Source organism: Salvia splendens, unplaced genomic scaffold, assembly GCF_004379255.2.
Source record: "Salvia splendens isolate huo1 unplaced genomic scaffold, SspV2 ctg316, whole genome shotgun sequence".
Taxonomy (NCBI): Eukaryota; Viridiplantae; Streptophyta; class Magnoliopsida; order Lamiales; family Lamiaceae; genus Salvia; species Salvia splendens.
The window spans coordinates 37,521-53,519 of record NW_024598958.1 but is presented as its reverse complement, the minus strand read 5'-3'; the positions used below and the strand labels follow the sequence as shown (position 1 = coordinate 53,519).

Below are 15,999 nucleotides of genomic sequence, written 5' to 3'. Positions count from 1 at the left end.
CGAGTCCGGTCAAAGAAGAGTTCACTTCATAAGACCGAGGACAAACATCAACTTACCCCGTACCTTTATCCAGAATGCCGAAGTAATTCACTTCGCTTTCCGGGGGGGGTAGTGATGGAGTACGTACTAAACAAGCCCAACAGCAGTAAAGCCCATCAGCCTAAAGCCCAAGAAAGAGTATCAGTTCGGCATGACTAAAGAGTATCAGTTCGGCACAACCAAAGAGTTCGGCCCCCAGCCTACAGCTCGGTAAAAGCCAACCAATCAAACTCTGCTCTCAGGTCGGCATCAAGCTCTACTCTCAGATCGGCAAAAGCTGCTCGGCAATAATTCAGCAGTTCGGTCTCAGTATTCGACCGAACTAGGAGATAGTGGACTCATGCAGGATTTCCACCTCCACTACACCCACGATCTATTTAGTGGTGTCAAGCAGTCATTAACTCATGCAGGATAGTGGACCCATGCAAGATCGCCACGATCTCCACGACATCCACTACCTAGTAAATGGCTGCATGCCACGATCTTGGTTCAAGGTATAAATAGAACCTAGATCAGATAAATAGGGTTAGACTCTCTCGCTCTCTAGAGATCAAATATAAAATAGCAAGTCTGTATTGTAAGCTGTAGAAAACAGATCAAGCAATACAACTCTGCCCTCTTTTCTTCCCGTGGACGTAGATTTACCTCAGTAAATCGAACCACGTAAAATCTCTGTGTCGTGATCTGCATTTTCCAGCATTCATCACCATCAAAAATTCGCCAATTCATCAGTGCTCAACTCTACTGTCATTTTGTATTAACCTTGAGATCTTCACCATTTTATGAGAAGGTGCCTCTCACTTTCTCACTTCCACTATATAATCTCCACCGACTGCATTCAATTTAAACGCCTGCAGCTTTTAATCAATGCGCTCTGATCGCACTTCTTAATCAATTTCTGCCTGCCAATTTCTCTCAATTTCAGCTTTTTTTTGCAATGGATAGACGATTGATCAAGCCGATTAGGGCTCCGTTGCTGCTAAAGGATCATCTGCTCGATGACATGAGCTCGTGCTCATCCAACGGCTTCAAATCATTCCCCCGCCGCCAATGCTGCACCGCCGTCCGATTACTCGACGCCACGCGCAGCCAAAAAGCTTTCGTGAAACCGCCCGCTCTCTCGGCTCTCCAGAGCGTCATCGCCGCCGTGAAACGCCTCACGAAGTCGCCGGAGAAGAAGAAGAAGGTGAAATTGAATCTCGACTCTTTTTGCCTCGGAGTTTTTCCAAGAGGCTGTTCAGAAGAGGCGGTTTCCGGATGAGGCAGGCCGAGCCGAAGGAGATCCAACGGTGGAAATCGTTCGATCAGCTGATGAAGGAGGACGACATCCAGCCGCCGTCGGATCGCTCGACGAATGATAGTAGCGATTTCACTGCGACAGAAGGCGGTAACTCTTCTTCAGAAGTAGAAGTAACTTTAAATTTACCACCTCAGCACAAAAACGGCGTCGTTGTGGGAGCAGAGTCAACTACCTGCAGCGGTGAAAGCTCAGATACCAACTCTTCAACACAATCAAAGGTTAGAGTTTTTCAATAATTTGCTTAACTTCATTAAATTTTCTAATGAATTGGTTTTGGAATACTACTTTACCTATCTTAGACAGTTAAATTCGAATAGTGACTTGCCCTTAAAAATTGAATTTAAGAAAAGAATATAAAAATTATTGCATATTTGAAATGGTAGATTAGAACTTTCGGTAACGTGAGATATGAAGATGGACTTAATACAGCTAGAGGAACACGTGTGGATACTTGTTTTACCATTCTATATTATTCTTTATTGATATTTATGATATATGTACACAAAAATAAATTTAAAACTTGGCTACTTGGCCTTTTAAATAATTTACTTGTCTCTCCATTTTAAAAATAATGATACTAACAAGAAAATGACAAAACAATAAAATATTTACTCAATTTGGACTTGGGGCGACTTATTTTGTTTTTGTGATTATTAAACTAACAGACATTATTTAAATTAGCTTTTATTTTTTTGTTTCTTGCTTTAGTATTGTTAATTATTTTCATTCGGGCTTCGCAAGAAAACAAAAATAAGTCTTCTCAATATACAATTGCGACAACCGTTAAACCTTGTAGGAGTATTAGTATTTTTTAAGAGAAGCAACCTATTGCGAAATCGTTGAATTGAATATGATTTCAACAAGAATAATAAACTATAAGTACTTGCTTATTTGGTTAATTAATTATTGACTTAATTTTAGCTGGTTACGTAGATCAAACTTGCACTCAATAACCGATTTTTACTTTCCAATATTTTAGTAACTTTTTTTCTCTATTGAGCCAGTCTAATTCTTCACTATCAAAACTTCAAAAAAAATTATTTTGATATCTTTCCTACTTTAATAATTGTGTATTAAAATTTGTGTCATCCCAAAATTGTGTATTTTTATTGAACATATAGAGTATCCTATATTATGCCCAACGTAGTTTTAAAATCATTTTTAAATGAGATGTGAGGATTTGTTATGAATGATAATCTACTACTACTTCCCAACTGCCGTCAGGTATTAATAAAATACTTTTGGAGAAACTTCAATTTAAGTATATTAATATAATTTCAGTAGGTGTACATAAATAAATTTTGGGAGTAAGGCTCGAAATTTAACCAGAGTGTAAATTGTTTTTGTTCCAATAGTTTTTAATTCGAGAAGGTTATAGTATCATATTTATAGAACTAGGGGAGGCCCCTACAAGAGTATAGCGAACTTGAAAACGAAATATAAGAAAAGTTGGATGTAAAAGTTTCCCTTTTAATAACTTGGCTGACTATGCAACATTATTGCTCTGAAATGAAACTTCCCATTTCACAATCTTGCCCTCTGAGGGGGTGGGTCTTTGTTATATTAGACATACATTTTGTCTCATCAACATCAAACTCCAACATTGCGTTTTATGTAGGGAATCAAGTTGAGGATGTCCATCACAATGATGGATTCAATAATTATGCAATCTTGACTTATGTAATTAATTAACTATTGTAATAAATGAATCTTTTAGTAGAGGTTATATAGTTTTTGGTTTATTTTCTTTGGTATTTAGTGTTAACTACGTGTGATGTGTACATGAACTATAGAAGCAATGGACAAGTGATCAAGAGAAGGAGCAGTTTAGTCCAGTGTCTGTACTGGACTGTCCATTTGATGAAGATGATGAAGTCTCTTCGCCTTTCCAACATAGACTCGCTCTTATGGAAGGTAATTTATCCTTCCTCTTTATACGTCGACTTAAAAATTATAGTATATCGTGTTAAGGTCGAGTGATATGTTTCGCACATATGGATTCATCTCATGTGGTATGTCTGAGTTTGATGTCTACTTAATTGCTACTATATGATACTCGACCGAAACGATGGCTTGTCATGTCAGATTTTGATGTTAGGTGTGGAAAATATCATCTTGATACATAATTTTGAAATTGAAGATTGAGACAATCCAATTAATATTTATGATATAGATGGAATATGTGACATGGCCATGTATACATAATACAATGTACTTGCAAATACCACAAGAAGGTGTGATCTCATTGTAGGTATTGTTATAGGAACTAGGAAGAAACTTCTCAAGAAGATTCAGAGATTCGAGTGTCTAGCAAAGCTCGAGCCAGTGAACCTAACTAGACGATTTGCATCACAAACAGAATCAGATAATGAATCCTTGAGTTCCCCTCTCCCACATTCCTCCACCTCCTCGGATGAAGAAGGAGAAGAGGAAGGCATAGAAGAAGAGGACAAGGCAATAGAATTCCTTGGTCAAGTGAAGGCCATCATGCCATCTTATGGCCTCAAAATCAAGGCAGATAAGTTGATGCTAGATTTTTTTAGAGAAAAACTTGGATGCGAATCCTTATTTAATGATGCGTTAGTAGAGATAGCTCGGGATTGGATGAATGGACATGACCCCCTCGGGTTGTTCATGGAATGGGAGGTGGAGAAGAACAGACAAGCTTATCTTGAAAATATGGAAAATGTTGGAGAATGGAAAAGAATGGATCAAGAAAATGGGCAGGTGGTTTCGGAGTTGGAAAGTGAGGTATATGATGCCCTATTGAACGAGGTGTTGTTAGACATCATAAGTTAGAAATAAAATAAACCTAAGCTAGAAATAAAATTATGTGGCTTCTTTCTCGTGTTCCTTTGTAGGAGGAAAATATAGTGGGTTTGAGAATTTTTGTTTGATGTTTGGGTAGAGAACTAGGGAGTACTGCTTTATCCATTTTTTTTCAGGCCATGACTATAATGACTAGTTTTTCAACCTCTTGTTGACAGGAAATTTAGTGAGTTAATTACATGTTTATTTCTTTAGTATTCAGTATCGATTTAAATTACTAGTATTGCTCCTCATCTTTGACCTTGGTTTTTATAATGTTTTTTTGTTGTTAATTTAGTTCAATAAGTGCTTCATTTTAGGAGACGATTACGAAAGGAGTCTCCCCATCTCTCTCTCACACACGCGCGCGCACACACGTAGAATTAGATGATATAAAAAATCCAACTTATATTCGCTCCATATTTTTTTTAAAATTGAATTTAAGAAATGGATATTAAATGGATAAATAAAAAATGAATAAAGTAAAATAAAGAAAAAAAAGTAAGTGAATAAAGTATAGAGAGAATAAGTAATAGAGAAAATGAAAAAAAATAAAAGTAAGTTAATTATTACTCCCTCCTAAAAACTAATGAATATTAACTATTTTCAATTTATGAACTATTTTCTTTTTAGTTCACCCCTGAAAAATATGAAGTTTCTAATTCTGGAGTATGAACTGTTGAGCTCAAGGGCGAAGATAATGAACACGGTCGATGGATGTCGAAGCAATGCAAAATACAATTAAAGTAAAACTAGGGGATTTACGTGGTTCGGTCTTAATAGGCCTACGTCCACAGAGGAACAAGATTTACACTTTTTATTTACTCGTGAAGAAGAAAACAAGATACAATTCGCTCACACTCAAGCTCTAGCTCTCGGTTACAATGAACTCTCAAAGTATTGAAGAAAAACCTCACAAAGATGGTGTGTGTGTGTTTTGAAGTGAACTAAGAGCAATGTTTTAAAAACCGGACCGGTAAGCGAACCGGCGAGGCTAGTGGTTCATGGTTCAACTGGTCCGATCGGTTGAACCACTGGTCGGACCACCGGAATACTGTATATATTTAAATATATATTATAAAAATATTACTCCCTCCGTCTCATAGTAGATGTCACATTTTCCTTTTTAGTTTGTCCAACAAAAGATATCACATTTCTTCTTTTGGAAAAAGTTCCTTCTCACATCAATTATAAAATTATATTTTCTCTCACTACTTAACACAAAAAATAGCATCTCCTAAAATCATGTGCCATCTCCCAAATGTGATATCTACTATGGGACGGAGGGAGTACAATTTAATATATGATCAAATATTGTATTAATTACATTACACATCACAAAAAAATTAAATCATATATATATCTCTAAAAAATAAATTTAGTATCATCAAACATAAACTATTATACAAAAATGATTAAATTATAGCATTAACATATGTATATATATCATATACCGAACACTAAAATTTAATTATAGATAAAAATATTATTAAAACTTAGAAATGATGAACATTTTCATTAGTGGTTGATAAATAAAATTACTATATTATTATACATAAAATGTTTAAATTTTATACAAAAACTATAAAATGATAAGTAATTTATTATACTATAGGAGCATATCATTGCAACATAATGGTAAATTGATTAAAAAAATATGTATATATATATTAAAGATTTTGTAAATATAATAATTACGTATATACATAAATTGTTAACAGTGGAGTATTAGTTATTTAGATACTACAATAGTATATAAAATAGATGACAGCATAGGTAATAAAATTCGGCAGTTTGAATATAAGTTTAATTAAAGTAAATGCAAAGTCAAAAATGGAAGTGGTGGTGTGGTGGAGGTAACAGTCTAATAACAAGGAGGTCTAAGGTTTAATTCATGCTGGGAGCATTTTTATAATTTTTGAAAATACCATTAAAAATGAAACCAAACGGCCCAACCTCCAACTAGTTTTATAGCTCAAACCGGACCGGACTAGGAAATGGTTCACGGCCGAACCAGTTCGGTTTTTAAAACACTGACTAAGAGTGTCTACAATAGGTTTATTTAATTTAAATTAATTGTTGGAATATTTTAATTTAAATTGAATAAAAATTATCGGACTAAAAATTTGAAAAAAAATTTATTTAATTAAAAAAAATTAAAACCAAATCTTCGTTGTATTATAAATAGGGAAAAATTATACAACGAGAATTATTGACATCACACAAACAACATCGCCTCGCATATCACGATGTGCCTGCTCCCCTACGTGCCCAGATCTCTTCAACCAAATCGGCCTGCAGTTGGGTATGAGTTGTTTCCCTCCGCATATCGGTGAATCGTTGGATCAAGTATTGATCACTGCGTGGTACACCCATCTGTATCGGCGCAGTGGCAACACCATGACGTGAACTAGCACCCTCGTCTGATGCCCATCGCTCTACAACAAATCATTCATCCTCTATTATCATGTTATGCAATATGATACACACATATATGGTATCGTCGACATCATTTTCGTGTCAAACTCGTGTCGGGCACCATAGAATGGCCCATCGCGCTGGAGCACACCAAAAGCTCGCTCAACATCCTTCCTAGCACCCTCTTGACGTCGCGCTAAATAGGATTTCTTCGGACCAACCGGATGCCGGATTGTCTTGGCAAATACGGGCCAATGCGGGTATATCTCATCTACCAAATAGTATGCCCTATTGAACTGCGTGCCGTTGGCCATGAATATGACCTCCGGACCCTCACCCCGGCACTCGTCATTGAAGAGATGCAACGACTGCAGAACATTGATGTCGTTATTCGATCTTGCGACACCGAAATACGTATGCCAGATCCTCAACCTGTAGTCAGCTACGGCTTCCGGGATCATCGAGAGGTTTTTGCTTTTGAACCGAGTAATGAATTGCCCTTTCCACGCGGGCAGTTCCTCCACTTCCAGTGCATGCAATCGATGCTGCCCATCATCGCAGGAAAACCGTGCACACTCCCATGCATTTGTAGCAATCTCTGGCAGTCGGCGCCGGTTGGCTTCCGTAGAAACTCTGGACCGAAGATGGCTTGGATGCCCTTACAAAACTGCCTCAAAACCTGTAGGCTTGTCGTCTCGCCCATCTACAGGTATTCGTTGAACATGTCTGCCTGCCCGGCATAGGAAGCTGTCTAATAGCTGCGGTGCACTTCTGAAACGTCGAGAGCCCGATCCGGCCAGTCGCATCACGTCGGGGGGTGAAGCACCTGTATCGCCCAGCCAATGTCGTCGCTATATGGGTGAAGAGTCGTTGCGACATTCTGAAACGCCAACAGAAAACCTCTGGTGGATAACAGGGGTTATCGCCAAAGTAGTCAACCATCAGCATCCGGTCAACCCCGGCATGGTTGCGGATTGTTCGCCGATGATGGATCAGACGAGGGACCGCCGCCTCCCGCTCTGCTTCCTCATCAGCTTCCCGCTGCACCTCTTGAACTAGAAAATCAAACGCTTCATCCCATACTTGTTGATAATCGTCATTATCCATTTTTTGAAAGTGAAATATGGAAAAATTTAGAAGAGTGGATACTGGAGCGGTGCGAAAATAATGAGAGGGAATGGGTTGTATATATAGAAATAATGAAGAAAAATAAAAATAATTTTTTTTGAAAATCGACGGTGGCGGCCGCGCCCCTTATGGCCGTGCAATAGGGCGTCACGGGGCGCGCTGCGCTGCCGGGCCAACCGCCTCTTCCGCGCCGAGCAGCTGGCGCATGGCCTTCCACCCCGACCTGCCATATCCACCCGCGTCCTCCACTATAGGGAGGCGCGGCCCAGCCACCTCCCTCGGCTGGCGCTGATTTATGTATGTATTTAGAGTATCCACAATAGGGATGACACTTCCCTGGACAAGCCACTTATTTTTTTCCTCAACCACTTCTGATTTATCCACAGCTACAAAAAAAAAGTTTCCACAACAATAGTGGACATTTTTTTTGCCACATTTCACTTTATTTTATTTTTTGTATATTTTAATTCAATGAATATTAAAATTATCGGACTATACATAATTAGAAAAAACAGCTAATTAAATAAATTAAAATTAAAAACTAAACTTCCGTCGTATTAAAGTAAGGGAAAAATTATACAATGAAAATTTCATCTATGAAAATCAAACATGTTCTTCACGGTGCGCCCCCTCCCCTACGTGCCCAGACCTCCTCAATCAAATCGGCCTGGAGTTGGGTATGTGCTGTGCTCCTGCGCATATCACTGAAACATTGGAACAGATTTTCATTACTACGTGCAATACCGTGACTTGTATTGGCACCATCTTCCGGTGTCCAGTGTTCTGCAGCAAATCCTTCATCTTCTATTATCATATTGTGCAGTATGATACATGCTATCATAATATTCGCGACATCATCTTCGTGCCAAACTCGTGTCGGGCACCGTATAATGGCCCATCGCGCTTGGAGCACACCAAAAGCTCGCTCAACATCCTTCCTAGCAGCCTCTTGTCTTCGCGCAAAATATTGTTTCTTCGCTCCAACCGGTTGGCGAACTGTCTTCACGAATACGGGCCAACGAGGGTATATCCCATCTGCCAAATAGTATCCCCTGTGGGCCAACGAATACGGTATACGGGCCAACGAGGGTATACAGGCCGTTGGCTACGAATCTTATTTCTGGACCCTCCCCTCGACACTCATCATTGAAGAGAGGCGGTGTCTGCAGAACGTTGATTTCGTTGTTCGAACTTGCAACACCGAAATACGCATGTCAGATCCGCAAACGGTAGTCAACAACGGCTTCCATAATCATCGAGGGATGTTTGCCTATGAAACCAGTAGTAAACTGGTCTTTCCACGCCACCGGGAAGTTTTTCCACTCCCAATGCATGCAATCGATGCTGTCTATCATCCCTGGGAAACCGTGCACCGAAACGTGCATATCTAGCAGTCTTTGGCACTCATCAGAGGTTAGCTTTCGTAGGAACTCCGGACCAAAGATTTCCCGGATGCCCTTACAAAACTTCCGGAGCACATCTAGGCCAGTCGTCTCACCCATTTGTAGATATTCGTAGAACATATCAGTCGGTCCGGCATAGGCAAGCTGCCTAATTGTAGTGGTGCATTTCTGAAAAGTAGACAGACAAATCCGGCCAGTGCAATCACTCTGGAGGGTGAAGCACCTGTACCGCGCCGCCAATGTCGTCGCTATATGGGTGAAGAGTTGTTGCGACATTCTGAAACGCGGACGGAAAATCTCTGGTGGATAAATCATCCATTTTTTAAAAGCAATGAAATCCACAAATTTTAGAGTGACAAAGTATGAATAAAGAGTTGGAATGGTGTGAAAATAATGAGGGGAATGGGATGTATTTATAGGTAATTAAAATAAATTAAAAAATGAGGTTAAAAAAAATTTTTGTCCACCGCCGCGGCTCACCCGCCGCATAGTAGACCGCCGCGGGCATCGCTGCGCCGCTCCCCACCCCGCCGCGTCCTCGCCATCTACTCGGCGATGGCCTTTCCGCGGCCTCTCACCCGGCTAAGCCGGGCGGATGTTTCCTACACAATAGGCAGGCGAGGCTGCGGCGACTCCAGGGCGGCCGGCACGCCGCCCCTATTGTGGATACCCTTATACCTAGGGATGTCAATGTAGCCCGCAACCCGTGGGCTGGCTCGAATAGCCCGCCAAATTTATAGGGTTATGGCTGAAAATTTCTAGCCCGATAAAATTAAAACCCGATTAGCCCGCACCCGATTAACCCGCGACCCGTTAGGGCTAGACCCGAAAACCCGATGGGATGGCCCGAAAACCCGATAAAATTTCTATTATTCTATTTTTTACTCCTAATTCGACACTTCATTGATTAATTTTAAAATATAGATAACTAAAAAAATAACTTTCAATTTTATATTAAATATAAAATTTTATATTAAATTTTTATTAATATAATAATTTATAAATAAATTAAAAATTCAAATTCACTTAAAAATATTTAAATTTCTAAAACATGCATTATAATTTCACGAAATATCTCAAATATTAGTATTTGATCATGTTTATGATTGAGTTTGACCATATATCTCAAATTTATCATAATTAAATATTTTACATTTTATGAATATAACTAATTTTCATTATTATTTATTGGATTGATCGCATGTTAATCTTATCGGTAGCAAGCTGATTAACCCGCTGAGCTAGCCCGAAATCCGAGCTTTTAGGGTTAGGGCTGAACTTTTACAACCCGAAAGAATTCACAACCCGATTAGCCCGCACCCGATTAACCCGCAACCCGAGTAGGGTTGGCCCGAAACCCGATGGGACGGCCCGATTGACATCCCTACTTATACCCCTTCAGCCTCGGCGCATGCGGTGCATGTGTTCACTTGAGCTCTCCCGTTTCAACCGCTCTAACCGCCACCTTCCTTTTGCTATTTAGTCCCTTCAACTCTTGTTAATTGCATCTATCTCCAACATAGAACTTTCACCAAATCAGTTTGTGATATTCATCCATTACAGCTTCAATACTGTATCATTATGTAGTTTACATACTTATTTAGTCATTATACTTTTTAGATGTGAACTACTATGGTTTTTATTAGTAGTGTTTATTATATAGTGCTAGAGGATAGTGAGATCCACAAAATATCAAATTATTAATTTTTATGGTATAAGTTGTAAATAAAATAATATGAAAGATAGAGGAATGATATGCTATATACCTTATATGAGCTCCTTATGTGAGCGTCACTCTCGTTTGCCGCATGTTTATTATTGTTCGTTTTTATTTAAATATTTAGTTTGATTCTAATACATTAAAAAAATGTTATTGAATTTTTTAATTTTACAAAATTCATAAAAATCAAAGCTTGATTTGCTTGTTTTCTCTATAATTTCAAATAAATTAATAAATTAATAAATCAAGCTTTGATTTTTATGAATTTTGTGAAATTAAAATTTTCAATAACATTTTTTAATGTATTAGAATCAAACTAAATATATAAATCAAAACGAACAACGTTACACGTATATCAAAATGGAATGGTACTCACATAAAGAACTCACGGAAGGTATGTAGTGTATCATTCCTCGTATGTTGTTTCAAGTTTTAGTTGTGCTCAGGTTTTCTGATTAGTTTCTACTTTCTGAATGCTGCTAGTGTTTGCACAAGTTATTAGTATGACTTAAATTTATCCAAACTGGTCAGGCAGTAAGGCTGGATGTAATTAAGATTATTTTTCTGATAGTTAACTTTAATAATATGATATTTGTAGTTCCCAAATCTGATAGGTGATGTGAGGGGTTGTGATATAGACATAACTAATTCTTAACGTCGACGAACTAAAATTACTTAGTTTATTATTGGATAATGCATAGTTCAGTTTAAGATCGTTTTAGTTCAGTCTTTCTGCAATGAAATAAAACGATCAAATAATGAAGTTTGTATAACACGATCTAAAAATGAAGTACTCCGTATATCATTTGTTTGATTTATTTTATCCACTAGATTAGAACAAATTGATGGCAAAGATTTGGTCTATAGTTCAGTCTTTAAAATTATATCGACATTTAAAACAATCCGGTGAGGAGATATCGCATGTAAATATATTACGCATGTATACATTTTTAAAATATTACACAATGCTAGACTTTCTAAGTCCTCTATTTATGAGGAATTATTTGGTATTAATATAGTGGAATTTCTGGTTCGATACTAAAAAAAACGCCGTTGCCGGAGATCAAACCGGGTCACCCGCATGCTAGGCGGGAATACTTACCACTATACTACGACTTCAAGTTGACAATGTTTAAATATATTTTATTCGATATAGTAACAATTAAATTGCTTGAGATTTTTTTATTAATAAATACATTCCTCAAGGGTTCAGAAAACGTCATTTAATGCTATTGCTACTACTACATATTTGGGAAATGAACAACATTGTTTCAACTTAACATTATTCGTTTTGTAAAAACCCGCATATTGATTGTCAATCTTAGAAGCCAGAAACATGTTTTCGATGTTTGTCAATCTTTGACTGTTACATTACATAGATACATGCCCATTATTTAATAAAGGCAAATAATCATGCATTCTAACGTGAGAAAATACCATGATGATAACACTAGGGTGCATCTAAATAAAAAAAAATGATACGATCATAAACAATCTATTTCTTTTTTTTCCCATTATAAGAAGTGCTGATTTGGGTAACATGAAATGAGATGTGTCCAGTTCAAATAAAATTGATATGAGATACAACAAAATGGGTACATTGCTGGACATGCATATATCTTCTTTTAACAAATAGCATAATAAATCTAGATCATAATTATAAACATGCATCCCCAATCGAACATCACGTTATTTTATTACTCCCTCCGTCCCTTAAATTTTGTCACATTTTGACTGGGCATAGGTTTTAAGAAATGTAATGGAAAGTGAGTTGAAAAGTTAGTGGAGACTGAGTCCTACATAAAATGTGAGCTGAAATGAGTTAGTGGAATATGGGGTCTACTACCAAAGATAGTATAAAGTGAAATGTGACAAATTTTGTGAGACGGACGGAACAGAAAAATGTGACAAAATTTAAGGTAAGAGTAATTTACTCGTGACTCGCGTACTTGTTAATATGTCTCTAAGTTTCAATGCATCTTGTTACGTATTGATTAAAATATTATGTACAATATGCAAGAAAATATTGCTATGGACGTGCGATTGAGCTACTACTGTGAATTTTAATTTATATGCTCTATTGAAACAAGTAAACATTAAATTAACGAGCTTAATTCCTATCATGTGCAACAAAGCAAAATTAAATAAACAAGTGAAATTATTTTATTTGTGATTGCATCTTAAATATTTGGAAGAAAATAAAGGTCCACATGGGAAGATTAAAAGAGTTTATATTATCATTTGCAACTAATTAAAAGCAACTTTAGATATGTTGAGCAAATGTCAACATGGTGACAAGAAAATGTCGCATATAATGTCATTATTTAAAGACTTGTTAGAGGCATGTCACGATTTGAATTTGCTGCGGCAAGATCCAAATATAAAATGAAAAGATTTAATTAGTAAGTAAAAATTAACGTGCTATAGCTGAATTTCGATTTTATTAATAAGCAAATCTATCTGTAAATTACTTCATCTTTCATTATCTATTACTATAATGTCGATAGCAATAACTAAGTTAATATTTTAAACAGATAACCCCCAATTACAATTGGTTACATCAAGTTCTAGAAATGAAAAGATTAATTCCAGAAAGTGATATCAACACTTTCATGAATTGAGCTGAATCAGTCTGTTGGGAGTCAGTGTTTTACTTGTCTTATAAAATTGTGGTTGCAATTTATTTTCAAATACTATAAATATATGATAAAAGTTGTGGTTATTATCAAGTTTTGATCATCTCAAACGTCAAGGAGGTCACTTCCACAAAGTCGCTATATATATAGTCCATTGTAAGATATTTGTTGGACCCACGACTCATTTTCATGATAAATTGCAGTTTTTACTCTTAAATCTTTGCATCTTGAAAAGTAGTGTAATCTTTAAATTTCTCTATTTTCAAAATATATTTTACTTACTTGAATGCCCGAATATTTGTTTTCTTCTAAATTATAGTACTACATTGTATATAGAGTGAACTAAATATATATAGTTATTTGACAACGAAACGCAGCTCGGCTGTAGTATTAACAAAACTTTTTTTTTTGAACGATGTTAAAAGTTAAAACTATTATACTAAGGATACTCAAAAAAATTAATCCTTCCATCCTTTATAATTTATCGTCATTTGACCTGACACGAGTTTTAAGAAATGTAATAGAAAGTGAGTTGAAAAAGTTAATGGCATGTTGATCCTACTTTTATACTTCGCTCGTCCCATAAAAGATGTCTCACTTTCCTTTTTAGTTTGTCCAATTAAAGATGTCACATTTTCCTTTTTGGTAAAAGTTATCTCTCACATTAATATAAAAATTATATTTTCTCTCTCTACTTCATATACAATACAAAACCTCTTAAAATCTCGTGTCGTCCCACAAGTATGACATCTTTTGTGAGACGGAGAGAGTATTTTATAATAAAATGTTAGCGATAATGAGTTATTGAATTTATGGTATACTACCAAAAATGGTAAAAATGAAAGGTTACAAATTTTTAAGGACAAATGAAAAATGAAAATAAGTGATAAAATTTCCGGGACTGATGGAGTACTATGCATTAAAAAAATCTTTTGAAGAAGGATTATTAATTGACAGCTGTTGCAAAATAAACGACCTTACATTGGCGACCAATTGATTAGGCATTTGAGTGAATTTTAATCTCTTGTTTTATGAGTTCAAAGCACATCAAAATTATACTTTAACACGACATAAGATTGAGTACTAGTATACGATATTATATAAAAAATATACAGTAGTTTATAATCTAAGTCTTCTTGTTACATTACACATATATACGAAATGAGGTAGGCACACATATTTTAAGTCTTTGAAAAGATGGTTAACATTATCTTAGAAAAAAAAATACTTGGAAGGAAAAGAAATGGAGGACGCACTATACATAATAAAGAAATACTCACGTTTTACAGAATTTTAGAAACATAATTTGAAGACCGACACGATCTGTAAAATTATTTATTCTTATTTATTCTAATAATTTTTTCTTCGTAAAATCAATCAATTTTTAAAGCCAGGACATGTCAAATGTGAGACAATATTAAGGATAATTTGGGGACAGGATGGGATGGACTATGGTCTATGGAGTATCAATTAATGCATACAACTACTAATATGGAAGATGATAATTCAGTCTTGAGGTCTTGACCTTAGATGCAAATTAATCTGTCCACTAATATCATTTTGCCTTATTTACCATTTTTTTTTAACTTTCTCATTTACTATCAGCATATACATTCAATTAGCATAAAAATTTAATGCGAGGATAACAATTTCATTAAATTTAGACTAAATGCCAAAATTAGTCATGAATGTATGCACATTTTATGATTTTAGTCATAGACATTATCTTTTAAATTTTTTGCATCTCAAACATTTCAACTCGGATCACAATTGGTCCTAAACTAACAGTCCCGTCAATTTTTAAACGGTTAAACGTTTTTAACCCGATTTTGACCAATTAAAGTCATTAAATATGATTACTCACTCCCTAATTATATTCTTAATTATTTTAATAAATTATGGTAATTTAATAATTTAATAAACCCACGCGCCTCCCCCCCGCCGCCGTGCCAGCGATTGAGTTCCAGCCGCACCACCGCCATCACCTGCCCCATCCCGCAGCGGCTCCAGCCCCTAACAATTCCCCATCTCCACCGCCGATCTCCTCCTCCTACTACCCCTCCGCGCCGCACATGCTCCTCGCCCTCAGCCACGGCCTCTCCGCGCCGCCCTCCGACGTCAGCCCACCACCACACCTCCCCAATCTCCTCCTTCTTCTACAGCGCCCCCCACCAGCCCCACCGCCGCTATCCCCTTCCTCTGGGAATCCACCCCCGGCAACCCCAAATCCAACTACGGCGACGCCGATCAAGACCTCGACGACGCCGACTTCGCCTTCGACTTCAGCGGCCACCTCTCCTCCGCCCCCCTCCCTCCCCACCGACGAGCTCTTCCACGCTGGCAAAATCAAGCCCCTCAAACCCCCTCCCCGCCACCTCTACCTCGGGTTTTTTTCTTTTTTTGTTCTAAAATAAAACTTAGATTCCGTGAGTGTATTGGACTTTTTTTTGTTCCGATTTTGGGAGAGACGCATGACCCTCATGCCTCTCTTTTTAATGAAATGCATGACGGAGATACGTCTTTAAGGGAGACACATAAGGGTCATGC

General features: G+C 37.0%; 1 protein-coding gene and 1 pseudogene across 1 annotated transcript; one reads left to right on the top strand and one right to left on the bottom strand.

The window, feature by feature from the left end:
• The first annotated feature begins 784 nt into the window (after positions 1-784).
• Positions 785-4,385, top strand: LOC121789721 (annotated as a pseudogene).
• A 2,107-nt stretch (positions 4,386-6,492) lies between these two features.
• LOC121789719 lies at positions 6,493-7,672 on the bottom strand. The gene is made up of 3 exons (XM_042188101.1): positions 7,245-7,672; positions 6,787-7,198; positions 6,493-6,585 (listed from the first exon to the last, which is right to left on the bottom strand). Exons 1-3 carry the CDS (start codon positions 7,670-7,672, stop codon positions 6,493-6,495), a joined length of 933 nt encoding a protein of 310 aa, XP_042044035.1.
• Between the last annotated feature and the right edge of the window lie 8,327 nt (positions 7,673-15,999).

Bases quoted from the DNA above. Each gene is read 5' to 3' on its own strand.
- LOC121789719 (XM_042188101.1), bottom strand. From the start codon at position 7,672: ATGGATAATGACGATTATCAACAAGTATGGGATGAAGCGTTTGATTTT. The intron at 7,199-7,244 runs GTTTTGAGGCAG...TCTTCGGTCCAG, and splicing joins GCGAGACGACAAGCCTACAG to AGTTTCTACGGAAGCCAACC. The intron at 6,586-6,786 runs GTTGGTCCGAAG...GATTTGTTGTAG, and splicing joins CCAAGACAATCCGGCATCCG to AGCGATGGGCATCAGACGAG.